Raw genomic sequence first — 27,679 nt, 5'->3', positions numbered from 1 at the left:
TCAACTGTTTTCCTACAGCAGTTCTGTCGGGTCGTTATTCCAGAGTTCCCATTGCAAATAGAACATGCTCTTGTAATGACACGGCCCTGGAGACTATGGAACATGTAATGCTCTTCTGTCCCAACTGGACAGATGAAAGATCTCGGTTTTTAACCCCCCTAGTGAATAAGTTTCATCTCCCAATCCAGCCTTGGATAGTGTCCCTCTTTCTGCAGGATTCTGATTACCGAGATGACAGCAAACTTCCTGCTTAGTGTGATGAAGAGGAAAGCGGCACCAACGTCTTCTTTAACACCACAGCTGCAGTCGATACGCCGCACAACCGAACGAAGTCCCAAGTAGCCTTATTGTACAAGGACAATCGAACTAGGACATATCTGAGGAGCTGAAGGACCCTTTAACGGTCCTCCTCCAGCCTCAACAGTTGTTTTTTTGTTTTTTTGTTTGTTAAAGTAATCGCCCAGGACGATATCTACCTTTACCTCCCCACCCCTATTTTATGTTGTTATCTCAATGTATATTATGCTATGGCCACACGGCTAATGCAATAAATAAAGATGATGATGACAAACAGGTTATCAGAATGCAGAACAAGCTTTATTGAAAAGGTCAAAGTAAGAGCATTGAAAGGGGCAAAGAAGAAAATCGGTGTAGAAGGATCTTCTTTCTTCTGCACTCTGAAGCAAAGAACGGAGGATGAATACCAGGAGTGACTGCTTGAATTCAGCTTTTCTGAACCATGGCTGATAGATCTGTACCAAGCCCTCTGATTATCAGTTCAGGATATGCTTCTCGGGTTTAATTGGTCTATGCACAGATGCTAAAACGACGCCCCAACTTCCTTCCCCTCCCATAGCCCAAACCATAGCCGAAACCTCAGATTCCAAGGAGGCCAGACCCCAAGCCCCCATAGCCTCCTACGATCCCGGAACCACCAACGGCACATGGAGTGTTGCCTCCAACAGCCACAGGCTCACAGCTGGCAGAGAGGATGGGCCCTGGGATGGTCACAATGGAGGCAGGTGGCTGGATCACGACCTCTGCTGGTGGGATCTGGTTGATGGGTTTAGGGATAATCCCATCTAGGATGCCAAGGTTGGCTGCTCTTTCAGCACCTCCATATCCATAGCCGAGACCACCCAAACCGTAGCCGAATCCTCCATTTCCATAGCCGAGACCTCCCATTCCATAGCCGAGACCACCATAGCTAAGACCTCCTGCTGATCCAAACCCAACGGTGGGGGTGGAAGCACAGGATGGGACAGCGCAGGATGGACCACAGTCAACCATTGTTGGGTGGAGGTGAGTCTGAAACCAAAAACACCAAGGGAGAAAATAAGTGTGGGGTACATCACTTCAATGGACAGTGGGGAGAATATTTCAGACATAATCATCCTGTGGCAGTAGGATATTTTACCCATTCCCAGTTCACTAAACTCAATCCATCTTCCTTTCTCCATCACTGAGCGTCAGCTGTCTTTGATAATTCTGAAAACATAAAGCCCTCATGCCTGAAACCTTTATTCTTCTCTGCTTTTGTTACTACAGCCCTTCTCTTTGTTGTGGATCCCAAATCCAATCCCTGATCATTTCAGGATAGTCTAGGAATGTTCCCTGCTTCAAGGCCTGTAGAACAACGGCCAATCTGAGTAGGTAAAACTGAACTAGAGATTCCAATGGTCTGTCATGGTACAGGACAACTCCCTATGCTCATTTGTGTCAGGTATTTATTTGGAACCGTGAAGATTAGAACCTTACTTTAATTTTAGGGGGAGGACAATTGTTCAGTGGCCGAACATGTGGTTTTCATGCAGAACATCCCAGGTTCGATCCTTGGAATCTGCAGATTGAGCTGCTAAAGACTCCCTTCTTGAAACTCTGGAGAACTACAGCTGATCAGTGTGGCCAAAACTGAGCTAGATGGACTAACGCAGCTAAATACTTGATTTCATAAGGTACATATAGAAAAGAAACCAGCCAACAACCTAAGAATGTAAGGTTCCTGGTGGAAGATCTACCCAATTCACAGAGTAATAGAATTTTAGCCTTCTCTTGGAGTTCAGTTACCTGAACATTCTGACCACTGCAAGAATCATTCAAATATAACATCATATGTGCACACACTTGACTTACCAAAGTCTCAGAGGAGTAGAAATGAAGTGAAGGAGATGAAGCCAAAGGAAGCTGTTGGAAGATCTCAGCTCAGGGAGCCCTTTTATACCATTTCATCTGTATCTGCTGGTGGCTCCACATCCAGCTTGGATACACCTCCTTTCCCCTCCTTTCCCCTCCGGCTTTAATTAGTAAGCAATATTTGGAATGCATCATGTCCCTAATTAAGAAACGAGGCAAAAGTGTCTCTTCATAGTTATTCTTCCACAATACAAAGTTAATAAAAGATTAAGAAAAATAAAAATTCTTGTCTGTTCCTCCTGGCAGGCAGATCAAAAGGTGTTTTGTCACCGTTCATTATTTTCAAAATAGCTGTTGATTTTCTCAGAAGTCTAATTGACTTTAATACCCAGGATTTTAGTTAGTCATTCTGTGCACAACACATAGCAGGTTTTGTTTATGTTTAACCTCCACTGTTGGTGGTAATATTGGGGGAGAAATTTGATCCAGGTTGCGTTTTCTGAAATGGTATAGCAATTGAAGCAGTGTACTCCTATGAAACACTTACACGAATATTTCATACCAGGGGCGCGGACATATAAAAAATATTGGGGGGGGGCCGGGAAAGCTCATGAATAATAAATAAGCTCATGAATATGCAGATAAAGTGGCGCCGCCTCCTCGTGAGCGAATAGGGGAGAGCGTGCTGCGCCTATTAATCAGCTCCGAAGGAAATTGGGTGGAGCTTTTGCTCGGGAGGGAGGGCAGGAGGCATGCAGCCCGACCCTGTGCATTTTGGGCTGGGGGAGAGGCGGCGGTGGCGCTCTGCTGGAGGTGCGCCCGAGATTTTTTGGGGGGTGGAGCCCCCCAAACGAATTTTTGAGGGGGCTCAGGCCCCCTCAGGCCCCATGGAGTTGGCGCCTATGTTTCATACAGTTCTGCAGCCAGGTGATGTGTACAAAATTGTGCATAAGAATGGACATACTGTACTAAGTGAAAATAACATACAAAAAATGCATTATAATCAAGAATATTTTTGGGGGGGAAGAGTTGCTGTTATGCTCAGTTTGTGCTTGCTGGGCTTACCATAGACATCTGGTTGGTCATTGAGAACAAGCCTCTTCCAGTCTTCAATGATGCAAATGTACCATATAGCAAGGTATGGATAAGTGTACGCAATAAAGCAAGGAAGCGTATGAGAATGTCCACAACTATTTGGGAATTCTTTTCAAAGAAGATATTTGAAGAAATAAAAGGTTCATATAGTGCCAGCTGTTTTCGAAGAACCAGGGATTTAAGGACATAAAAATGGTTGACTGGATCAGACCAAAGGCCCATCTAATTCAGCATTCTGTTATCACACATGTCTATGGAAAGCTAACCATCATGGCCTGAATCCGACAGCAGTGATTTCCAGCAATAGGTATACAAAAGCGTGCTGACAGTAGTTATATAGAACATAGTCATCATGGCCCGCGACCATTGATACCCTCATTCTCCAAGAATTTACGTAGTTCTAAAAAAGAATCCTTCTGGATCAGGCTAAAGGTGACCCATTAAGCCCAGCATCCTATTCTCCCAGTGGCCAACCAGAGCTCCTAATGGGAAGTCTGCAAACAAGATCTGAATGCAACAGCGCAGTCACAACCTGAGATTCCCCACAACTGGTATTCAGGGGCTTACAGTCTCTGACAGTGGAAATAGAACATACATACAGTGTTGGAAGCTCAGGTATATACCGTGTTTCGTTACTGTGTTTGCTCAAACGGAACAAAGAGCAGGGGAAGCCCCTCCCCTCCAGGCAAGAAGAGAGGAAAGCAGAGCGTCCGTCCTTCTATCCTCTCCCTGCCCCGGAGGAACAATGTTTGTGAAGGGAAGAGAGATTACAGGTTCGGCTTAAAATTCTGATTTGACTTCCTGCTTTTTGTTTTTGGAGACACACAGCATTCAAATATGCTTTCTTCCATTTAAAGAGGGAGAGAGAGAGAGAGAGAGAGAGAGAGAGCGCGCACACGCTGGCTGGCTTGTGTGGGTGGGTGGGGGAAAACTTTCGCCTTCCTTTCCTCACGTTATAGCCCTCTCCTGCATTCTTAGCCTTCTGTGTTTTTCCTTCCCTCCCCACTTAAAATGTGGTTACAAAGCATGGATCCACATGGATCCTCAGGATCTTTGCATGGGGTCACCCCAAATTCACCATCAGAGCACATAGCATGTCCATGGCTACAGCCTGTCCCCCCCCAAAAAAAACCACGCACCCACTGTTGCCTGGGGCTGCAATGGTGCAAAAACGTGGTTACAAAGCATGGATCCACATGGATCCTCAGGATCTTTGCATTGGGTCAGCCAAAATTCACCATCAGAGCACATAGCATGTCCATGGCTACAGCCTGTCCCCCCCCCAAAAAAAAAAAATCACGCACCCACTGTTGCCTGGGGCTGCAATGGTGCAAAAACGTGGTTACAAAGCATGGATCCACATGGATCCTCAGGATCTTTGCATTGGGTCAGCCAAAATTCCCCATCAGAGCACATAGCATGTCCATGACTACAGCCTGTCCCCCCCAAAAAAAAATCACGCACCCACTGTTGCCTGGGGCTGCAATGGTGCAAAAACGTGGTTAAAAAGTATGGGTCCACATGGATCCTCAGGATCTTTGCATTGGGTCAGCCAAAATTCACCATCAGAGCACATAGCATGTCCATGGCTACAGCCTGCCCCCCCCCCAAAAAAAATCACGCACCCACTGTTGCCTGGAGCTGCAATGGTGCAAAAACGTGGTTACAAAGCATGGATCCACAGGGATTCTCAGGATTTTTGCATTGGGTCACCCCAAATTCACCATCAGATCACATGTCTGTGGCCACAGCATGAAGCACAAAAATGATACGTCCACTGTTTCATTCAGAATATTTTTTCCCTTGTTTTCCTCCTCTAAAAACGATGTGCGTGTTATGGTCAGGTGCGTGTTATAGAGCGAAAAATACGGTAAGCTAGGTGACCTATGGCTCCTTAAACCAGGGTTATAGTTGCCAAAACGGAATGCCTAGTTGCCATTTTGGGGCCAGAGGGCTCAAAAGTTGTATTTTTCAATACAACCTTTCGGTTCCTGAAGTCGGTCATTGAGAACAGAACGAAGTTCATTCTGATTGTGCAGATAAAATATAACAGAATTCTACAGGATGTGCTGCTAGTGTATGAAAAGAGCCAAGAGCCAAGGTTCTTGGAGGAAACTGATTTTCTAGGTCCATTTCATTTGGGGTTTAGGCCCAGTTTTGGCACAAAAACTGCTTGGGTCACCCTGTATGATAACCTCTGTTGGGAGAGAGCCAGGGGAAATGTGTCTTTGTTTGTGTTTTCATGGTTTCTCCTGCATTGGTCTGTACTGCAACTTTCCAACAGTTTAACTTCACCCACAAATGCACACTCCTCCATTTTCTTCCAAAACAGACAAATGCCAGCTCAATTCTCCTCAGCCTCTCAGTGACTTTCGATACTATCAATCATGATATCCTTCTGGAACAATAGCAGGCATAGGCAAACTCGGCCCTCCAGATGTTTTGGGACTACAGTTCCCATCATCCCTGACCACTGGTCCTGTTAGCTAAGGATCATGGGAGTTGTAGTCCCAAAACATCTGGAGGGCCGAGTTGGCCTATGCCTGAGCAATAGTATGAGTTAGGGGTGGATGGCATGGCATGGATGGATGGTCTTTTCCAGAGGCTTGGTGAGTGCTGTTCAGCCCTGTGGAGCCTTCAAAATGGGGTTACTCAGGGTTCAATCTTATTGCTTATGCTGTTTAACATCTACATGAAACTGCTGAGTGGAGTTGTATACAGTTTTGGAGTATGTTTTCACCAATATGCTAGTGACACTTCTTCTTGTCATTTGCAGGTGAGACAGTGGATGTGCTAGACCAGGCTTCCTCAACCTCGGCCCTCCAGATGTTTTGAGACTACAGTTCCCACCATCCCTGACCATTGGTCCTACTAGCTAGGGATCATGGGAGTGGTAGGCCAAAAACTTCTTGAGGGCCGAGGTTGAAGAATCCTGTGCTAAACCATTGTCTTTCCTCAGTAAGAGACTGGATGAGAACCAATAAACTCAACCATTAAGGCTGAGTCAGCGAATGGTTCCCTAGATCAGATGGATGGGAGGCTGCCTGCTTTTGATGAATCATAGACTCTTAGAGTCAGAAGGGACCCAAGGGTCCTTTAGTCCAACCCTCAAGTTTACATTCCCTCTGAAGAAGTGAGTTTTCAGCTTAGTATGGACATTAGTGAAAACCACCCAGTTGATCTCAGTGCCTCCTATGCCTTCACTCTTGCCTTCAAACAGGTGGACTGAGGTTGAGTTTCAGGAATGATTCAGTGTGCAGAAAAATCAATGGATTTGTTGGGGAGGTGGTTGCAATTAAAAAACAGGGGCAGAGGTGTTTTCATCCAACTAATGGTAACAGAGACTCTGACTTCAGTACCTCCCCAATGCTTCGTCAGCTCAGCTTTTGTAGGTCAGCAATGCCAGAAGCAAGGGAAAAGGTTCTAATATAGAGCTGTCCTTAAAAATTGCCCAGTTGGAATATTTGACTCAAAATCTGGAGGTTCTTCTTCAAGAGAATTTGATGAGACATTAAAAGATGAGCTATACAAACCCAGCTATGCTTCTCAGGGAGGTTGCAAATGTCCCCATTCCCTTCATTGGGGAGAGAATTTATTGGACTCCCAACTCCTCATCAGCCAGTGTGGTCCACCCTCAGGGATGTTGGGAATTGGAATCCATCATCAGTGGGAGGGCCACAGTTTTTTGAGTCAGTTTATATGGGGAGAGGCGGTCCTTGGGGTATTGCAGTCTTGAGCTACGGAATGCAAATAAAAATTTCGGATCCTACTTGCCCAAAGATGGAAGGAGGACAAACTACCTACAAAAGAAGAATGGTTGATAAAGATGATTGACTATGCAGAAATGACAGAGCAGCAGGCAGATGGCACAGGCAGTAAGAAAAGTGAGTACAGTGGTACCTCGGGTTACAGACACTTCAGGTTACAGACGCTTCAGGTCACAGACTCCGCAAACCCAGAAATAGTACCTTGGGTTAAGAACTTTGCTTCAGGAGGAGAACAGAAATCACACGGCCGTGGCGCAGCGGCAGCAGGAGGCCCCATTAGCTAAAGTGGTACCTCAGGTTAAGAACAGTTTCAGGTTAAGAACGGACCTCCAGAATGAATTAAGTTCTTAACCCGAGGTACAAGGGCTGAGGAAGCTGTTGAGGAATAGCTAGTAATATCCAAGGCAACACAATGACCAAATACAATGATACGATAACAATATACACTCTTTATATAATATGAAATATAGGAAATCACATAAGCAGGAAACTTATGAATCTCTGAAAGTCACAAAATATGCATTCTTGAACACATAAAACCGAATAAACGTAAGTCTCTGAAAGTCTATGAAGACTATGCAAGTCTCTGAAAGAAGCGATGTATCAGATTCTTATCTGGTGAAAACAGGCTGTAAACCTTATTGAAATATACTCAGAGTCGCAAAGTGATTTCGTGCTCTTTATTCAGCTCATAGTGGTGAGGAGGAATGAATGAAAGTCCCCTCAAATTATCTGCTTATATACATTATTTACACAATGGGCTGCACATGATTGGTTAATTCTGGAATTCTACTGTAAGCCAATCAGGTTGTGGATTCACTTATATCTGGAGCATGATTGGGTGGTTCCTGCCAACCAATCATACTGCTGCATTGTTCTTGGACCAATCAGACTGCTGCATTCTGAATCCTATTGTTCTAGGACCAATCAGACTGCTGCAATTTGGATCCTATTGTTCTAGGACCAATCAGACTGCTGCAGTTTGGATCCTAGTCACTCAGTACATAACACTTATTTTATGGCGTCCAACGCTGCCAAAGTAGTTCGCAAACAGACGTTGTGAACAGTGATTCCAGATATACCCACTGTTTCATGGAATTCTTTGGCATAGCAGAAGGATACCGAAATGCTTCATAAACCCATCTATATGGTGAATGGAAAAGTATACCAACAATAGCTATGGAGCAGTGGTCATAAAGTTATGTAGGAATAGCTAGGTCAGGTCAGGGAACCTTCCCTCTCCAGCAGCTCTGCTGCTCTGCTGCTTATCTCTTGCCAATACTGCTGTTTCAGCATCAGCAGCATCAGATGCCAAGGAGGAAGAATGTGGCAACAAAGCAGGCAAGCAGCCTCCGGGGTGAGGAGGATGTAACCCGAGACAGACAGGCAGTCGGATTAAGCTATGGAAATTTCCACACTCTTCCCCATCCCTGCTTTTGGTAGATTAGCCAGCAGAGCCAATGGTTGCCTTCCCATGCCCTGCTGTGTAGTGGAGAAGGGCAGAAATACTTTCTCGTCTTCATTCCCCACAGGTGCAGGAGCAAGAACTACTGAACCAATGCCATAAGCACCGGCATAGGCAAGACCTTCATAGCTGAAACCTCCACAGCTCAGACCTACTAATGGTGGGATCTGCAAAGTACAGTCATTCCACCAGCTTTCCTGAGATGCCAGCTTATGGTTAGGCAAACTAAGGCCTGGGGGCCGGATCCGGCCCAATCGCCTTCTAAAGCCAGCCCACGGATGGTCCAGGAATCAGCATGTTTTTACATGAGTAGAATTTTTGCTTTTATTTAAAATGCATCTCTGGGTTATTTGTGGGGCATAGGAATTTGTTCATTTTTTTTCTTCTTCAAAATATAGTCCGGCCCATAGCTGTCAACTTTCCCCCTTTTTTTAAGGGAAATTCCTTTATTCCGAATAGGATTCCTCACAAGAAAAGGGAAAAGTTGACAGCTATGGTCCACCCCCCCCCCCAAGGTCTGAGGGACAGTGGACTGGCCTCCTGTTGAAAAAGTTTGCTGACCCCTGTGTCAGCTCCATCAGGCATTTCCTTTCCCTCACTTGTTATCTCGCAGCAGCCATTTCAGCAGATTTCAGCAGAGGTGGGGGCACAGAACCAGGGCCCCTCTCTCAGCTCTGCTGAGGAGACAGCTCCATTGGGGTCCTCCCTCTATTGGCTTTCAGCCCACCAATGCCATTCCATCAGGCTTCAGCAGAGGGAGCAGAGAGAAAGAGGAGGGAAGCAAAACCACTCTGTTGGCTCCATTGAGAGAGCAGTTCCACCAGGTTTCTCCCTCTGCCAGCTACAGCTATCAGCTGTAATTCCACCAGGCTGCGGCAGAGGGAGCAGGGAGGGAGGAAATGGGAGCAGGAACTCTCCATCAGCTCCCTTGGAGACAGCAACTTTTGACTTGTGTTGTGTCTTTTTAGTTTTAAGCTGAAGGGCAGGGACTGGCTTCATAATCTCAGTAAACTGTTCGGCAAACTGTCTTGGCTGAAGCGTCGATAAGAATGCAGTAAATAGGTACACAATAGTTTGAGGGGAGAGACTTCATCAGGCAAGCAAATTACAGCCCTTGAAGCTGTCCCAGAAACTCCAGCGGGTGCAGAATGCTGCAGCGAGGCTCCTCACGGGGTCTCTGCCATGGGAGCATATTCATCCAGTGCTTTTCCAGCTGCACTGGCTCCCAGTGGAGTACAGGGTCAGATTTAAGGTGCTGGTTTTGACCTTTAAAGCCCTTCATGGCCTAGGACCCTCAGTAATACACAATTTGCTGCCACCACTTGAGTCATATTTATAAATATGACCCAAGTGGTGTCAACAAATTGTGTATTACAAATTACGTGATGTCAGGCTTCAGATACATGGCTCCCCACCCCCTTTGGCAGTAGATAAGCAGAACAAAGCAAAAGAAGTCTCTTACCAGTTGGAAACTTTAATGATCTCAGTGAGAAAATAAAGAATCCATTTCTAGGAATGAAGATGCTCCTATTTAAGGATTCCACCCACTTCCCCTCTTGTCATCCACGTCACATCCATGTCTTGCAACCTGATCTCACAAGCACTTTGCTTTCTGTGCTGCCACCTTATCTGCTCTCCTTGACCTTGGGCTGAGCAGATGGATGCTTTCCAGTGAAAGAGAGTCTATTAACTCTCTCTCCCCCAGTTCTTCTCCTCCTAGCTGTTCACCACCCAGTTCTTCCCAACTTCTGTCTTCTGAACTATGTCCCTCTGCAAACCACTGTATTCCAAATCTATACTATACTGATTTCCAGGCAGGCTCCCAAGCCCAGATAAGAATTAACGAGTCTCTGGCAGTTTTCAATGGTTTCATTTATTCACAATACAATCAGAGCATGGCTACAGCCCTCTGCTCCATAGAAATCAGCTGGTCACTCTGAGAAATCACTTGTGTTCCAACAGGAAAAACGCCAACGTCCCACCTTTCTCCTTTTGCACTACTGTTGCAATCTGACCTTTTCAGCACTTTGGACGTGAGCAGAGGGAAGGGGGAAATCTACACTGTCCAAGGATGAGCGCTCAGTCCTCTGCCTATCTGATTGTTGCTTAGTAACCCCTTAGTGATGTATGGAAGTGAGAGCTGGACCATAAAGAAGGCTGATCGCCGAAGAATTGATGCTTTTGAATTATGGTGCTGGAGGAGACTCTTGAGAGTCCCATGGACTTCAAGAAGAACAAACCTATCCATTCTTAAGGAAATCAGGCCTGAGTGCTCACTGGAAGGACAGATCGTGAAGCTGAGGTTCCAATACTTTGGCCACCTCATGAGAAGAGAAGACTCCCTGGAAAAGACCCTGATGCTGGGAAAGGTAGAGGGCACAAGGAGAAGGGGACGAGAGAGGACGAGATGGTTGGATAGTGTTCTCAAAGCTACCAGCATGAGTTTGACCAAACTGTGGGAGGCAGTGGAAGACAGGAGTGCCTGGCGTACTCTGGTCCAGGGGGTCACGAAGAGTCGGACACGACTAAATGACTAAACAACAATAACAACAACAACAACCCCTCCAGTGCCGTCTATCTCTTCCCCTCCCTCGTCTTGTGAGCTTTCTGTGTCTGCTCTAACTAACTCAGTGAACACTTGGAGAAAGGGGGCCGAGCCCACTTCCTCCTGCTCTAATTGCCGTCTGTCATGTTGAGAGTCACACCCTGTTTCTCTTCCATCTCCTTCATCTCTTGGCTCGGCTATGCTCCTGACATATACTGTCCCACTACTCCTGGGAAGATTCAGGAGCAGGGGGAGGGGAAGACTCCGGCCATTGCTCCTCAGTGCAGCCCTCCTCAGCACGATCCCTGAGACGTGAGCACTGAGGAAGACCCCTTGTTCCACTTGCCTTTGACTAAGATTCCACAGAGCCACATATCAGTTGCAGAGTACCTGCTTTGCATGCAGAATATCCAAATTTCAATCCATTACATCTCCAACCAGGGCTGGGAAAGACCCCCATCGGAAACCCTGGATAGCTACTGACAGTCAGCATAGACAATACAGAGCTGTATGAACCAACGGTCTTACTCCATATGAAGTAGCTTTGATGCCCCTACTTAAACCAGCCTTTTATTCAGAATCATAAGGACTGGGATTCTGTTTTACTTCTACAGGAAGGACCATATTGCCATGGTAGATCACCTGCTTTGCATGCAGAAGGCACTCCCTGGCATCTCCAAGTCGAGCTCGGAAAACCACTGCCGGTCACTAAAGACAGCACTGATCTAGATGGACCCAACAGTGTGATTCAGTGTAAAGCAGCTTCCTATATACCTATCCTCCAACTCCTCAATAATGAAGGGATGCTCCTAAGTCAACAGTAAGGATCTCTCTTTGGACAGGTTGCACAGAGAGCATCCGCCTTCTACCCCGAAAAAGATTTAACTTGGTTCCTGTTAGACTTTAAGAAATATCTACTATTAGGTCCAAAACAAAGTACAACCAGTGGCCAGGGATGGTTGAAGTTGTACCTTAGCAACATTTGGGAAGCCCAAGGAGCCAGTGTTGTGTAGTGGTTAGAGTGTTGGACTAAGACCTGGGGAAACAGGGTTCAAAGCCCCACTTGGCCATGAAGGTCACTGGGTGAGCTTGTGCCAGTCAACTCACTCTCAGCCTAACAAAATTCACAGGATTGTTGTGAGGATAAAATGGGGAGGAGGAGGACTATATGTTCTACCTTGAACTCCCTGAAGAAAGGGTGGGATACAAATGTGATAAATATTGAATTCATGCAGTTTCCCACTCTTCCACTAACTTATGAGCCTAGTATGTCCTCCCTTCGATTCTCTGTTAGCTCAGGAACTCCCTAGGACAAAATACTATAAAAATGTTCCAGCATGAGAGAATACCCTCTCCCCCCCTTCCTTTTGAGAAATAAGAGCAGGTAACAAACCACGAAAGAGAGACATATTTGAATTCAGAATGAGCTTTATTGAAAATATTGAGTGGGCAATTGTACAAGAAGCAGACATGAACAAGGAAAAAGCACACACAATGGAACGTGGCTCTGAACTTATTACTGGTCTACAGACTTTGAGGAAAGACTTGAAAAGGAGTAAGGAAAGGTTGCTGAGAGCCATTTAAAAGCTGTTGGCTTGATGATGGTCCCAAAAGCTCAGATTTTTCAGAATCCAGAATGAGACACTCAGTAATGGATCTCCATCATCTTTTCCCATTGAGGGTCATTCCTGTCATCACCACACATTTGTTCTTCAAGAGTCCAATATATCTAAAAGTACACACTACCACGACGTCCCAGCAGGGCCTTCCTTCCAAAGAGCCCATCCCTCCTCAGACCATAAAGGGAACCTCCAAGCTAGCCACCAAAATTGCTTCCAAGGAGACCAGACCCATAGCCATAGCCTCCTACCAGCCCAGAACCAGTCAACCATTCTCTTCGGCTCCCAGTATATTCTGCCTAAGAATTTTGGCTCATCTTTCCCTCTCCAGTAAATCTTTCCCTCAGACACTGGGAGCTAATCTGGATGCCGTCTGTGACCTTTGCTGTTTTGTGAGGATACATCTTTGTGGAAGTATTTAGATCTTCTCTTAATAAAGTGATTCCTGTACCTGTGTCTAAAGATGCCCAGTGTGTGTTGTTATTCATTAAAACTTCCTCTATTAACTCAATGTCAAAGTTTGCGGCTTTCTCAAACCTCATTTTACAGAGTTTGACCTTTGGGGAGGGCTTTGACTGGTTTGGACTCAGTCTGACCCTTATATTTCTCTCCCCTTACGGTTTTGATCTATGGGCTACTTTTAAAATGAGGCTGCATTTTAAATTGAATTTTAACCTGTATTTTAAATCGGGGGTTTTTCTGGTATGTTTTTACTGTAATTTTACTGGTGTTAGCCGCCCTGAGCCCAGCTCTGGCCGGGTCGGGTTCGGTATAAAAAAAATTGTTATTATTGTTGTTGTTGTTGTTATTATTATTATTATTATTATTATTATTATTATTATTATTATTAGGGCAAGATGTCTACAGCTTCTGCCAGTTTAACTGGTGAGCTGGGGTACTAGATGCTACTGACCTGACTTTGCACCTTTCTCTGTGCAGTTTGCTTGCCTCTCTTCTCCTCTTCAAGGCTAATTGGTCTGCTAACACAATCACCTCGTGGACATTCTGAGGATTTCTGTCTCTCAAAATTCGAGAAAATGTATAGAGAGACTTTTTTCTCCCTTTCTCATCTTGCTAGAAGCAGGGGTCATGCAGGGAACCAGAATCTTAGAATCATAGAATCATAGAATCATAGAATCGTAGAGTTGGAAGAGACTACAAGGGCCATCGAGTCCAACCCCCTGCCAAGCAGGAAACACCATCAGAGCACTCCTGACATATGGTTGTCAAGCCTCTGCTTAAAGACCTCCAAAGTAGGAGACTCCACCACACTCCTTGGCAGCAAATTCCACTGTCGAACAGCTCTTACTGTCAGGAAGTTCTTCCTAATGTTTAGGTGGAATCTTCTTTCTTGTAGTTTGGATCCATGGCTCCGTGTACGCTTGTCTGGAGCAGCAGAAAACAACCTTTCTCCCTCCTCTATGTGACATCCTTTTATATATTTGAACATGGCTATCATATCACCCCTTAACCTCCTCTTCTCCAGGCTAAACATGCCCAGCTCCCTTAGCCGTTCCTCATAAGGCATCGTTTCCAGGCCTTTGACCATTTTGGTTGCCCTCCTCTGGACACGTTCCAGTTTGTCAGTGTCCTTCTTGAATTGTGGTGCCCAGAACTGGACACAGTACTCCAGGTGAGGTCTGACCAGAGCAGAATACAGTGGCACTATTACTTCCCTTGATCTAGATGCTATACTCCTATTGATGCAGCCCAGAATTGCATTGGCTTTTTTAGCTGCCGCGTCCACACACTTCAGTGGAAGCAAAAGGATATAGTTCTTCACAAAATGCATAAACTTCTAGATTCAGTACCAGAAGATGTGGCGATTGCCACTAGTTTTGGATAGCTTTAAATGCCAATTACAGATAAAAAAATGAAGTCAAGGTTTAAATGTGCTTAATACAGTGGTGCCTCGCAAGATGAAAAGAATCTGTGATTCTCTTTGTCTAGCGGTTTTTTCGTCTTGCGAAGCAAGCCCATTGACGGATTAGCAGATTAGCGCTATTAGCGCTATTAGCGGCTTTTAGTGGCTTATCTGCTGATCGGATCAGCTGATAAGCGGCTTAGCGGCTTAGAAAAGGGGGGGGAGGGAAAAAACCAGCAGGAACTCGCAAGACATTGTCGTCTTGCGGAGCAAGCCCATAGGAAATTCGTTTTGCGAAGCACCTCCAAAACGGAAAACTCTTTCGTCTAGCGAGTTTTCCATCTTGCGAGGCATTCGTCTTGCGGGGCACCACTGTATATTTCTTTAATTCGTGTATGCAATAATTTAAAACTGTTATCAAAATACAGTATCTGACTGAAAGGCTGGATAATCCTGCAGCATTTGACTACATTATCACCCACCAAAAATATGTTATTGTCCAAAGTCTTGTAACATTCCTCACTGTGTACGTATGCAAATGTTGCAAAACTACAAAAGATTATCCAGCTATTATGACTGTTGCTTCTCTGAATAAATAATGGTTTGAGGCACTCTAAAAGGGGACTTGTTTTGAAAAAGGGGGAAATGATAATTCTCTCAAGGCGAATGTACCTTATTTTAACCACATAGAAGTAAACTATTCAGGGGGCCAGAGAGAACGATGTCCTGCAAATGTTCCAATTTTAGTTTGGCCAAAAACTGCTTCAGACAGCTGAGGCCTTGGACACCTTGCTATGCGGAACTGAGGCTTTACATTTAAAAACCAGGACAAACAGGTTATCAGAATGCAGAACAAGCTTTATTGAAAAGGCCAAAGTAAGAGCATTGAAAGGGGCAAAGAAGAAAATCGGTGTAGAAGGATCTTTTTTCTTCTGCACTCAGAAGCAAAGAACGGAGGATGAATACCAGGAGTGATTGCTTGAATTCAGCTTTTCTGAACCATGGCCGATAGATCTGTACCAAGCCCTCTGATTATCAGTTCAGGATATGCTTCTCAGGTTTAATTGGTCTACGAACTGATGCTATAACGACGCCGCAACTTCCTTCCAAGGAGTGCTCCCCCCCCATAGCCCAAACCATAGCTGATACCTCCAGAGTTTCCAAGGAGGCCAGACCCCAAGCCCCCATAGCCATAGCCTCCTACGATCCCGGAACCGCCAATGGCACATGGAGTGTTGCCTCCAACAGCCACAGGCTCACAGCTGGCAGAGAGGATGGGCCCTGGGAGGGTCACAACGCAGGCAGGTGGCTGGATCATGACCTCTGCTGGTGGGATCTGGTTGATGGGTTTAGGGATAATCCCATCTAGGATGCCAAGGTTGGCTGCTCTTTCAGCACCTCCATTTCCATAGCCCAGGCCTCCATATCCATAGCCGAGTCCTCCAAAACGATAGCCGAGAATTCCCAATCCATAGCCGAGACCACCATAGCCAAGACCTCCTGCTGAGCCAAACCCAACAGTGGGGGTGGAAGCACAGGATGGGACAGCGCAGGATGGACCACAGTCAACCATTGTTGGGTGGAGGTGAGTCTGAAACCAAAAACACCAAGGGAGAAAATAAGTGTGGGGTACATCACTTCAATGGACAGTGGGGAGAATATTTCAGACATAATCATCCTGTGTCAGTAGAATATTTTACCCATTCCCAGTTCACTAAACTCAATCCATCTTCCTTTCTCCATCACTGAGAGTCAGCTGTCTTTGATAATTCTGAAAACATTAAGCCCTCATGCCTGAAACATTTATTCTTCTCTGCTTTTGTTACTACAGCCCTTCTCTTTGTTGTGGATCCCAAATCCAATCCCTGATAATCTCAGGATAGTCTAGGAATGTCCCCTGCTTCAAGGCCTGTAGAACAACGGCCAATTTGAGTAGGTAAAACTGAACTAGAGGTTCCAATGGTCTGTCATGGTACAGGACAACTCCCTATGCTCATCAAAGAGAACAACAAGTACCAGACTTTTAGAAGACATCTGAAGGCAGCCCTGTTTAGGGAAGCTTTTAATGTTTGATGTATCACAGTATTTTAATATTCTTTTGGAAGCCGCCCAGAGTGGCTGGGGAAACCCAGCCAGATGGGCGGGGTATAAATAAATTATTATTATTATTATTATTATTATTATTATTATTATTATTATTATTATTAGAGTTAGGTATTTATTTGGAACCGTGAAGATTAGAACCTTACTTTAATTTTAGGGGGAGGACAATTGTTCAGTGGCCGAACATGTGGTTTTGATGCAGAACATCCCAGGTTCGATCCTTGGAATCTGCAGATTGAGCTGCTAAAGACTCCCTTCTTGAAACTCTGGAGAACTACAGCTGATCAGTGTGGCCAAAACTGAGCTAGATGGACTAACGCAGCTAAATACTTGATTTCATAAGGTACATATAGAAAAGAAACCAGCCAACAACCTAAGAGTGTAAGGTTCCTGGTGGAAGATCTACCCAATTCACAGAGTAATAGAATTTTAGCCTTCTCTTGGAGTTCAGTTACCTGAACGTTCTGACCACTGCAAGAATCATTCAAATATAACATCATATGTGCACACACTTGACTTACCAAAGTCTCAGAGGAGTGGAAATGAAGTGAAGGAGATGAAGCCAAAGGAAGCTGTTGGAAGATCTCAGCTCAGGGAGCCCTTTTATACCATTTCATCTGTCTCTGCTGGTGGCTCCACATCCAGCTTGGATACACCTCCTTTCCCCTCCGGCTTTAATTAGTAAGCAATTTTTGGAATGCATCATGGCCCTAATTAAGAAACGAGGCAAAAGTGTTAAGTGTTTTCACAGCACCCCACTCTCTTCATAGTCATTCTTCCACAAGACAAAGTTAATAAAATATTAAGAAAAATAAAAATTATTGTCTGTTCCTCCTGGCAGGCAGATCAAAAGGTGTTTTGTCCCCGTTCATTATTTTCAAAATAGTTGTTGATTTTCTCAGAAGTCTAATTGACTTTAATACCCAGGATTTTAGTTAGTCATTCTGTGCACAACACATAGCAGGTTTTGTTTATGTTTAACCTCCACTGTTGGAGGTAAGATTGGGGGAGAAATTTGATCCAGGTTGCGTTTTCTGAAATGGTATAGCAATTGAAGCAGTGTACTCCTATGAAATCCACACTTACATGAATATTTCATGCAGTTCTGCAGCCAGGTGATGTGTACAAAATTGTGCATAAGAATGGACATACTGTACTAAGTGAAAATAGCATACAAAAAATGCATTATAATCGAGAATATATTTTTTTTTGGGGGGGAAGAGTTGCTGTTATACTCAGTTTGTGCTTGCTGGGCTTCCCATAGACATCTGGTTGGTCATTGAGAACAAGGCTCTTCCAGTCTTCAATGATGCAAACGTACCATATAGCAAGGTATGGATAAGTGTATGCAATAAAGCAAGGAAGCGTATGAGAATTTCCACAACTATTTGGGAATTCTTTTCAAAGAAGATATTTGAAGAAATAAAAGGTTCATATAGTGCCAGCTGTTTTCGAAGAACCAGGGATTTAAGGACGTAACAATGGTCGACAGGATCAGACCAAAAGCCCATCTAATTCAGCATTCTGTTATCACACATGTCTATGGAAAGCTCACCATCATGGCCTGAATCCGACAGCAGTGATTTCCAGCAATAGGTATACAAAAGCGTGCTGACAGTAGTTATAGAACATAGTCATCATGGCTCGTGACCATTGATACCCTCATTCTCCAAGAATTTTCGTAGTTCTAAAAAAGAATCCTTCTGGATCAGGCTAAAGGTGACCCATTAAGCCCAGCATCCTAGTCTCCCAGTGGCCAACCAGATCTCCTAATGGGAAGTCTGCAAACAAGATCTGAATGCAACAGCGCAGTCACAACCTGAGATTCCCCACAACTGGTATTCAGAGGCTTACAGTCTCTGATAGTGGAAATAGTACATACATACAGTGTTGGAAGCTCAGGTATATAAGCTAGGTGACCTATGGCTCCTTAAACCAGGGTTATAGTTGCCAAAACGGAATGCCTAGTTGCCATTTTGGGGCCAGAGGGCTCAAAAGTTGTATTTTTCAATACAACCTTTCGGTTCCTGAAGTCGGTCATTGAGAACAGAACGAAGTTCATTCTGATTGTGCAGATAAAATATAGCAGAATTCTACAGGATGTGCTGCTAGTGTATGAAAAGAGCCAGGAGCCAAGGATCTCCAGTCATGCACCTCCCGATGGTGTAGACATCAGGCACCATCCTGGTGCCTGGGCATCAGCACTTGGTCGCAAGTGGCCGATAGCCAGGTGCAAAATGAGCCTGGCACCTGGTGAATTTCAAACACTGCTATCATAGCTATTGGCCATTTATAGCTCAGCCTCTGGCATTGTTACAAAATGACAAGAAGCGGGTCTGAATAGGGAACTGTGCACACTTTTCCTTGGATATGAACCTCAGCAATAGAGGAGGTTCCACAGATTCCTCATTCCTGGATTGGATGTATTTGCTTTAGGCTTAATTTAAGCAGGGCAGAGGTAGCCAACAGGATTCCCCCTAGTTTTTGTGGATTTCACTCACATAATTTCTGACTATTGGCCATGCTGGCTGGGGCTGATGGGAGTGCAGTGATATCTTGTCAGAACCATATACACTACCATGACAGTAAGGAACAAGGACCAAGTAGAGTAAGTAGAGTAAGTAGAGTAGAGTAAGTAGAGTAAGTTTAAGTAGAAACAGGAATGAAGTTTTTTCAGTGACAGAGGCAGGTGAGTTTAGGAATGGGAGAGAAATTCAATTCAATTGACCCTTAAAGAAAAATAAAATTTATTCACCCCTTTTTGAAACAATGTGCAAACTGAAACATTGCTGTGCTACAAAATCTGTAGCTGTCTGCATTTCCCAGTGCAGTTATCCAAGTACAGTGAAATCTTGGGTCTCAAACTTAATCCGTTTGTCTCCCGAAACCATTGGGAGACCAAGGGGCGGCTTCCGATTGGATGCAGGAGCTTCCTGCGGTCAAGCGGAAGTTGCGTCAGGTGTTTGGCCTTCAAAAAAACATTCAAAAAACGGAACACTTACTTCCAGGTTTTTGGCGCTTGGGAGCTGATTTGTTCGACAACTAAGTCATTTGAGAACCTGCTTTAACCTGCTTTGAGTTGTTAACAATAGCAACACATGCAACAGCTAAGTTAGCAAACTCTTTTGAGTACCTCTTTGGTGGTACACCCTTTGTAACTCTCTCAGACCTGCGTATCAGGTTCTGATTCTCTGTGCTCACTGGTTCAACCTCAGGACTTTGTTGAGAACCAGTAGCAATCAGTGGTTCTTGCTTCACCTGTGAAGGTCTATCCAGTGTGTGAGATTTTCTCTCAATGACTGTTACAACTGAACTCTCTGAGCTATCAGTGTCATCGTCAGTACCACTGTAATCTGTGACATCAGAAAAATCATCATCATCATCTTCCGAATTGCCACCTGTGGGAAATGTTTGTTCTACAACACGCTCTTGTTCTGGAGCACTCTCTAGGAACTTTGTGAGAATCACCTGACCAGATTCAGACAAAATTACTCTGTAGAGACCCTTTTCATATCCCATAAAAATGCCTCTGGCATTCTTTACTCCACCTGGAGCTTCTGTTCTCACATGAGACCCGAAAACCTTGAAATAGGCAACAGAAGGTTTTCTATTGAACAGCTTCTCAAAAGGAGAACATCCCAACTCTGTTGAGACCTTTCTCAACCACACATGAAGATAGGACGCTAGCGATTCGGCCCAATATTCATGTGACAAACATGAACTCAGCAATTGCGCACACATCCCCTTTTGCAATTCTTTGTTCACCCTCACACAGACCCCCCCCTGTTCCACGCTTCGGTCGAAACAGCAATTTTGTGGTCTATTCCTCTTCCATCTAGGAACTTCTGAAACTTCTGTAACAGAAAAATTTGCTTCTCATCTGTGAAAAGACAATCAATGTTAGCATCATGCATATTTTTAACCTTGTCACAAAACTCCTGAAACTTTTCTAAAGTTTCTTGTGGTTTCTCCATCATATAAACCCAAGAATAATTAGTGAAACAATCCACACACAAAAGGTAATATCGTGCACTGCCCCTAGATGGTTCTAGAGGACCAATCACATCAGCATACACCCGCTGAAATGCTCTGTCGACCTTCGGCACCTTCCGGGCGCTCTTGGTCACACCTACAAGAGAGATTACGTTAGAATCAGAAGAATTACATTTCATGTAATCACTTTGATCAAAAGTCAACAAATACAGTCCATCTTTCTCTCTGGCAGTAAGAAACAGTTCTCTATCTTTGTAGATCTTGCAGCTTTTAGCATCATAGGACAGTTTCAGTCCTTTCTTTGCAATCTGCGACACGCTCAGCAGATTAAATCTCAGTTCTGGAACCAGGTAAACATCACTTATAGTCAAGTTTAGACTCTCAAGATACACAGTCCCAATTCCGGTCGCTTCCAACTCTTGACCGTTGGCCTGTTTCACAGTGAAGCTTTGCTTCTTCAACGTCGAAAACAGTTCTCTGTGCGGGCATAAATGTTTTGTACATCCCGTGGCGATTATGAACGCGTTCCCAACATCTGGTGTGGTTCCTTTTGCCATCATAGCTGTCAGAGCTGCTTCCAGATCCTAGCTCACAGAGGATCACGCTAGCCAGCGTTCACTTAATAAAAGTCTTTATTGAGTTACAGTTTCCATTTCCAAGCTGCAGCGTGCAGCTCTACGTCTTAGAAGCTAGACCGGCGAAGCTCCGTCTGAGTCCCCGCCTCCTGTACACCAACTTAATACCCTCGCCTTGCTCCACCTCTTACGTCTTTCCTTCCTTCTCTGGGTCCCTCTGCCCCCTGTGGTCCCTTCCTTCCGGGACTCTTCTGACGCAGACCCCCCGGACCCTTCTGTCTCCTTGCGGCGGGCTTTAGGACCTGGCTCCCTTTCCGGGCTGCTTACTGTGCCACCTTCCACTGCATTTGAACTTGGCGCGCGCGCCCAACCTTCTACCTTCCTCTTGACCGTTTCCTCGCTCCCTGATGGAGGCGTGGCCAATCCTGACTCATGCCCTCCCACCTGCGGAGAACCTCCGGATCCCGATACCTGGCACCCTTCCTCCCCGCTGCGCTCTGCTGGGGACGCTGGCCCCGATTTCCAACTGCTGCTCTCTGAGTCCCCTCTGGTCCCTTTTTCCTGGGGTGTCCCCCTAGGCCCCCCTTGCTCTGACCACTGGCGCTCCTTTCTGTGAATCTTCCGATTCACTGGAAAGACTTGGAGATCTCGGGTCGTTGTCATCACTCATCCTTCCTTCGGACTCCTCCCCCTCGCTCTCTGTTTCCTCCCTTTCCCGCGCCTCTGCTCCTGAACCCCTGACAATAGCCTTTGCAGGTTTCACCTGGCACTTGGGACGGCTTTTGCCTGACGCCTCAGGCTTCGTAGAGCTGCTCTTTGCTCCTCTTGACTGTCGTGGCTTCTTACAGTTTCGCTGTAGATGCCCAGTCTGTCCACAATTGTAGCATCGGACAGCACTCAATGCTACTCCATGCTTTCCAGTAGCACCATCAGTGGGGAGATTTGAACTCTGTTCTTCCCTCCCCCTGTCAGCAACACTCATTGCACCTTGTTCAGGAACACCAACAGTTCCAACAGCCACAGTTCCTGCACTCTCCCCTCTGGGGTCAAAGCTCTCCTCAGCTTTCGATGAGCTCTTAGGAACTTGGCCAGCATCATCTTGGCTCACCCCTTCTGGGGTAGTTATCCATCCAGACCCTGATGAATAACTGTCTCTGGTCAGGGGAGATGAACAGGGCAGGGCTCCCCCTTTCTTGGCATCCATTTTGAAGCCAAGCCTCTGGCTCACACTCTCAAGCAAACTGTAAAATCCAACAGCTGTTTTTTTTCTGTCTCAGGCAGGCAAACTGCAAGTTGTTTACGCTCTATTTTGCACCTGGCAGCTAAACTCTGGCTGCTATGGAAAGTCCCTCCAAGAGCACGTAAACTTGTAGCCAAAACATTCCATGGCTTTGTTTCGCTTTCCCAGCCTCACAATCCAGCCCCTCTGCCAGTAACTTTCCACTATCGTTACGTAGCAAGAGTGCATTCAGGACTTCTTATCTTAACCACAGGAATTTGTGGAATGCAGGCTTCAGCCTCTGAGCTGCAGGCCTTTCCTTTTGGAGCTTTTGTTTTTCCAAAACGCAGCTCCTATGAACCAGGGAATTAATCAACCTGCGTTCACACTTTTAGCCCGAAATGCAGCATACCTTGATCTCCGTTGCTTGGAAAACACTTTCCTCTTTCCACCAGCCGTCTGTTGAGCCTCTGGCTTCTCTCAGACGCTTGCTTTCTCCCTTGGAGCAGAGGAGGACAATCCACCACCCTCTCATGCAGATGTCCAATGGATCGAAACCATCCGAAGGCTGCCATATGTTAATATCTTGGCTCACAGGCAGAGGTACCTGGCCTCCCCCGAGGCAATTGAGCGAGATACTGTGTTTACCATCCGTCTGCGACCCCGGCAGGCTAGGTAAACAAACCCGGCGATTCTTCTCATTAGACATGAGATAGAACACACCCTCTGCTTTCCTCTTCTTGTCTCCCTCCCTGCATTCCCCCAGGGAGGGGAAATGAGACAGACAGGAGTCCTTTTTACATGTTTATTCCTGTCACTCATCAGTACATAGAAATGCGTCTGTTCCCTTCAGACTCCATCAGAAGAGACTCACACTCCACCCCTGTACTTCCAGCACAGGTCACATGACACTCTGAGCTAACATCTGGTGCTCAGTACAGAGACTAGGCTCCACCTTTTCTCCAACAGTACATCTGCAAACCACAACATCCTGTTTTGCATTCCAGCCATCTGGAGCTGGCTTTTGCCTTGGTGCTTTTTCCCAACACAAAATACTATAAAAATGTTCCATCGTGAGAGAATACCCTCCCCCCTCCTTTTGAGAAATAAGAGAAGGTAACAAACCAAGAAAGAGAGAGATATTTGAATTCAGAATGAGCTTTACTGAAAATATTGAGTGGGCAATTGTACAGGAAGCAGACATGAACAAGGAAAAGGCACACACACTGGTCTACAGACTTTGAGGAAAGACTTGAAAAGGAGTAAGGAAAGGTTGCTGAGAGCCATTTAAAAGCTGATGGGCTTGATGATGGTCCCAAAAGCTCAGATTTTTCAGAATCCAGAATGAGACACTCAGTAATGGATCTGCACCATCTTTTTCCATTGAGTGTCATTCCTGTCATCACCACACATTTGTTCTTCAAGAGTCCAATATATCTAAAAGCACACACTACCGGGACGTCCCAGCAGGGCCTTCCTTCCAAAGAGCCCACCCTCCTCAGACCATAAAGGGAACCTCCAAGGTAGCCACCAAAATTGCTTCCAAGGAGTCCAGACTCATAGCCTCCTACCAACCCAGAACCAGTCAACCATTCTCTCCAGCTCCCAGTATATTCTGCCTAAGAATTTTGGCTCATCTTTCCCTCTCCAGTAAATCTTTCCCTCAGACACTGGGAGCTAATCTGGATGCCATCTGTGACCTTTGCTGTTTTGTGAGGAAACATATTTGTGGAAGTATTTAGATCTGCTCTTAATAAAGTGATTCCTGTACCTGTGTCTAGAGATGCCCAGTGTGTGTTGTTATTCATTAAATTCCCTCCATTAACTCAGTGTCAAAGTTTGCGGCTAGCTCAAACCTCATTTTACAGTGTTTGACCTTTTGGGAGGGCTTGGACAGGTTTGGACTCAGTCTGACCCTTATGTTGCCCTCCCCTTATGGTTTTGATCCATGTTTTACTGGTGTTAGCCGCCCTGAGCCCGGCTCTGGCCGAGGAGAGCGGGGTATAAATAAAACAACTTCTTCTTCTTCTTCTTCTTCTCCTTCTTCTTCTTCTTCTTCTTCTTCTTCTTCTTCTTCTTCTTCTTGGATGTCTACAGCTTTTGCCATTTTATCTGGGGAGCTGGAGCACTAGGTGCTACTGACCTGACTTCGCACCTTTCTGTATGCAGTTTGCTTGCCTCTCTTCTCCCCTTCAAGGCTAATTGGTCTGCTAACACAACCACCTCGTGGACATTCTGAGGATTTATGTCTCTCAAAATTCGAGAACATGTATAGAGAGACTATTTTCTCCCTTTCTCATCTTGCTAGAAGCAGGGGTCATGCAGGGAACCAGAATCTTGCAGAATTCAGTGGAAGCAAAAGAATATAGTTCTTCACAAAATGCATAAACTTCTAGATTCAGTACCAGAAGATGTGGCGCTTGCCATTAGTTTGGATAGCTTTAAATGCCAATTACAGATCAAAAAATGAAGTCAAGGTTTAAATGTGCTTAATATATTTCTTTAACTCGTGTATGCAATAATTTAAAACTGTTATCAAAATACAGTATCTGACTGAGAGGCTGGATAATCCTGCACCATCTGACTACATTATCACCCACCCAAAATATGTTATTGTCCAAAGTCTTGTAACATATTGATTACAAAAGCTGTAGTCCACAATACATTCCACCCTGTGTACGTATGCAAATGTTGCAAAACTACAAAAGATTATCCAGCTATTATGACTGTTGCTTCTCTGAATAAATAATGGTTTGAGGCACTCTAAAAGGGGACTTGTTTTGAAAAAGGGGGAAATGAACCTTATTTTAACCACATAGAACTAAACCATTCAGGGGGCCAGAGAGAAAGATGTCCTGCAAATGTTCCAATTTTAGTTTGGCCAAAAACTGCTTCAGACAGCTGAGGCCCTGGACACCTTGCTATGCGGAACTGAGGCTTTACATTTAAAAACCAGGACAAACAGGTTATTAGAATGCAGAACAAGCTTTATTGAAAAGGTCAAAGTAAGAGCATTGAAAGGGGCAAAGAAGAAAATCGGTGTAGAAGGATCTTTTTTCTTCTGCACTCTGAAGCAAAGAACGGAGGATGAATACCAGGAGTGATTGCTTGAATTCAGCTTTTCTGAACCATGGCCGATAGATCTGTATCAAGCCCTCTGATTATCAGTTCAGGATATGCTTCTCAGGTTTAATTGGTCTATGAACAGATGCTAAAACGACGCCCCAACTTCCTTCCAAGGAGTGCTCCCCTCCCGTAGCCCAAACCTCTAAGGTGGCGAGGCCCCAAGCCCCCATAGCCTCCTACAATCCCGGAACCACCAACGGCACATGGAGTGTTGCCTCCAACAGCCACAGGCTCACAGCTGGCAGAGAGGATGGGCCCTGGGAGGGTCACAACGCAGGCAGGTGGCTGGATCACGACCTCTGCTGGTGGGATCTGGTTGATGGGTTTAGGGATAATCCCATCTAGGATGCCAAGGTTGGCTGCTCTTTCAGCACCTCCATATCCATAGCCGAGACCACCAAATCCGTAGCCGAATCCTCCATTTCCATAGCCGAGACCTCCCAATCCATAGCCGAGTCCACCATAGCCAAGACCTCCTGCTGATCCAAACCCAACGGTGGGTGTGGAAGCACAGGATGGGACAGCACAGGATGGACCACAGTCAACCATTGTTGGGTGGAGGTGAGTCTGAAACCAAAAACACCAAGGGAGAAAATAAGTGTGGGGTACATCACTTCAATGGACAGTGGGGAGAATATTTCAGACATAATCATCCTGTGGCAGTAGGATATTTTACCCATTCCCAGTTCACTAAACTCAATCCATCTTCCTTTCTCCATCACTGAGAGTCAGCTGTCTTTGATAATTCTGAAAACATTAAGCCCTCATGCCTGAAACCTTTATTCTTCTCTGCTTTTGTTACTACAGCCCTTCTCTTCATTGTGGATCCCAAATCCAATCCCTGATCATTTCAGGATAGTCTACGAATGTCCCCTGCTTCAAGGCCTGTAGAACAACGGCCAATCTGAGTAGGTAAAACTGAACTAGAGGTTCCAATGGTCTGTCATGGTACAGGACAACTCCCTATGCTCATCAAAGAGAACAACAACTACCAGACTTTTAGAAGACATCTGAAGGCAGCCCTGTTTAGGGAAGCTTTTAATGTTTGATGTATCACAGTATTTTAATATTCTTTTGGAAGCCGCCCAGAGTGGCTGGGGAAACCCAGCCAGATGGGCGGGGTATAAATAATAGATTATTATTATTATTATTATTATTATTATTATTATTATTATTATTGTCAGGTATTTATTTGGAACCGTGAAGATTAGAACCTTACTTGAATTTTAGGGGGAGGACAATTGTTCAGTAGCCGAACACGTGGTTTTCATGCAGAACATCCCAGGTTCGGTCCTTGGAATCTGCAGATTGAGCTGCTAAAGACTCCCTTCTTGAAACTCTGGAGAACTACAGCTGATCAGTGTGGCCAAAACTGAGCTAGATGGACTAACGCAGCTAAATACTTGATTTCATAAGGTACATATAGAAAAGAAACCAGCCAACAACCTAAGAGTGTAAGGTTCCTGGTGGAAGATCTACCCAATTCACAGAGTAATAGAATTTTAGCCTTCTCTTGGAGTTCAGTTACCTGAACGTTCTGACCACTGCAAGAATCATTCAAATATAACATCATATGTGCACACACTTGACTTACCAAAGTCTCAGAGGAGTAGAAATGAAGTGAAGGAGATGAAGCCAAAGGAAGCTGTTGGAAGATCTCAGCTCAGGGAGCCCTTTTATACCATTTCATCTGTCTCTGCTGGTGGCTCCACATCCAGCTTGGATACACCTCCTTTCCCCTCCTTTCCCCTCCGGCTTTAATTAGTAAGCAATTTTTGGAATGCATCATGGCCCTAATTAAGAAACGAGGCAAAAGTGTTAAGTGTTTTCACAGCACCCCACTCTCTTCATAGTCATTCTTCCACAAGACAAAGTTAATAAAAGATTAAGAAAAATAAAAATTCTTGTCTGTTCCTCCTGGCAGGCAGATCAAAAGGTGTTTTGTCCCCGTTCATTATTTTCAAAATAGTTGTTGATTTTCTCAGAAGTCTAATTGACTTTAATACCCAGGATTTTAGTTAGTCATTCTGTGCACAACACATAGCAGGTTTTGTTTATGTTTAACCTCCACTGTTGGTGGTAAGATTGGGGGAGAAATTTGATCCAGGTTGCGTTTTCTGAAATGGTATAGCAATTGAAGCAGTGTACTCCTATGAAATCCACACTTACATGAAT

The 27,679-nt window shown here is 45.1% G+C and overlaps 1 protein-coding gene across 3 annotated transcripts; it reads right to left on the bottom strand.

The window, feature by feature from the left end:
• Nucleotides 1-575: 575 nt before the first annotated feature.
• On the bottom strand, nucleotides 576-27,289 carry LOC309520621 (uncharacterized protein). 3 transcript variants are annotated; one of them, XM_082202604.1, is made up of 3 exons: nucleotides 27,099-27,122; nucleotides 15,319-16,079; nucleotides 576-660 (listed from the first exon to the last, which is right to left on the bottom strand). In XM_082202604.1, the coding sequence occupies exon 2, from the start codon at nucleotides 16,059-16,061 to the stop codon at nucleotides 15,558-15,560; it is 504 nt and encodes a 167-aa protein (XP_082058730.1). In that variant the 5' UTR covers nucleotides 16,062-16,079; nucleotides 27,099-27,122; the 3' UTR covers nucleotides 576-660; nucleotides 15,319-15,557. The 3 variants fall into 3 exon arrangements, 2 of the variants coding, with proteins under 2 accessions (XP_082058730.1, XP_082058729.1); XM_082202603.1 differs by lacking the exon at nucleotides 27,099-27,122 and adding an exon at nucleotides 17,113-17,227; XR_014214277.1 differs by lacking the exons at nucleotides 576-660; nucleotides 15,319-16,079 and adding an exon at nucleotides 25,668-26,071 and having other exon boundaries at nucleotides 27,099-27,289.
• Between the last annotated feature and the right edge of the window lie 390 nt (nucleotides 27,290-27,679).

Source organism: Podarcis vaucheri, assembly GCF_965113315.1.
Source record: "Podarcis vaucheri genome assembly, chromosome: 16".
NCBI lineage: Eukaryota > Metazoa > Chordata > Lepidosauria > Squamata > Lacertidae > Podarcis > Podarcis vaucheri.
The sequence above is the reverse complement of the archived record's forward strand: the minus strand, read 5'-3'. Positions and strand labels throughout refer to the sequence as shown.

What these genes read in the sequence shown, in the direction of transcription:
- LOC309520621 (XM_082202604.1), bottom strand. Translation starts at nt 16,061, where the DNA reads ATGGTTGACTGTGGTCCATCCTGCGCTGTCCCATCCTGTGCTTCCACC.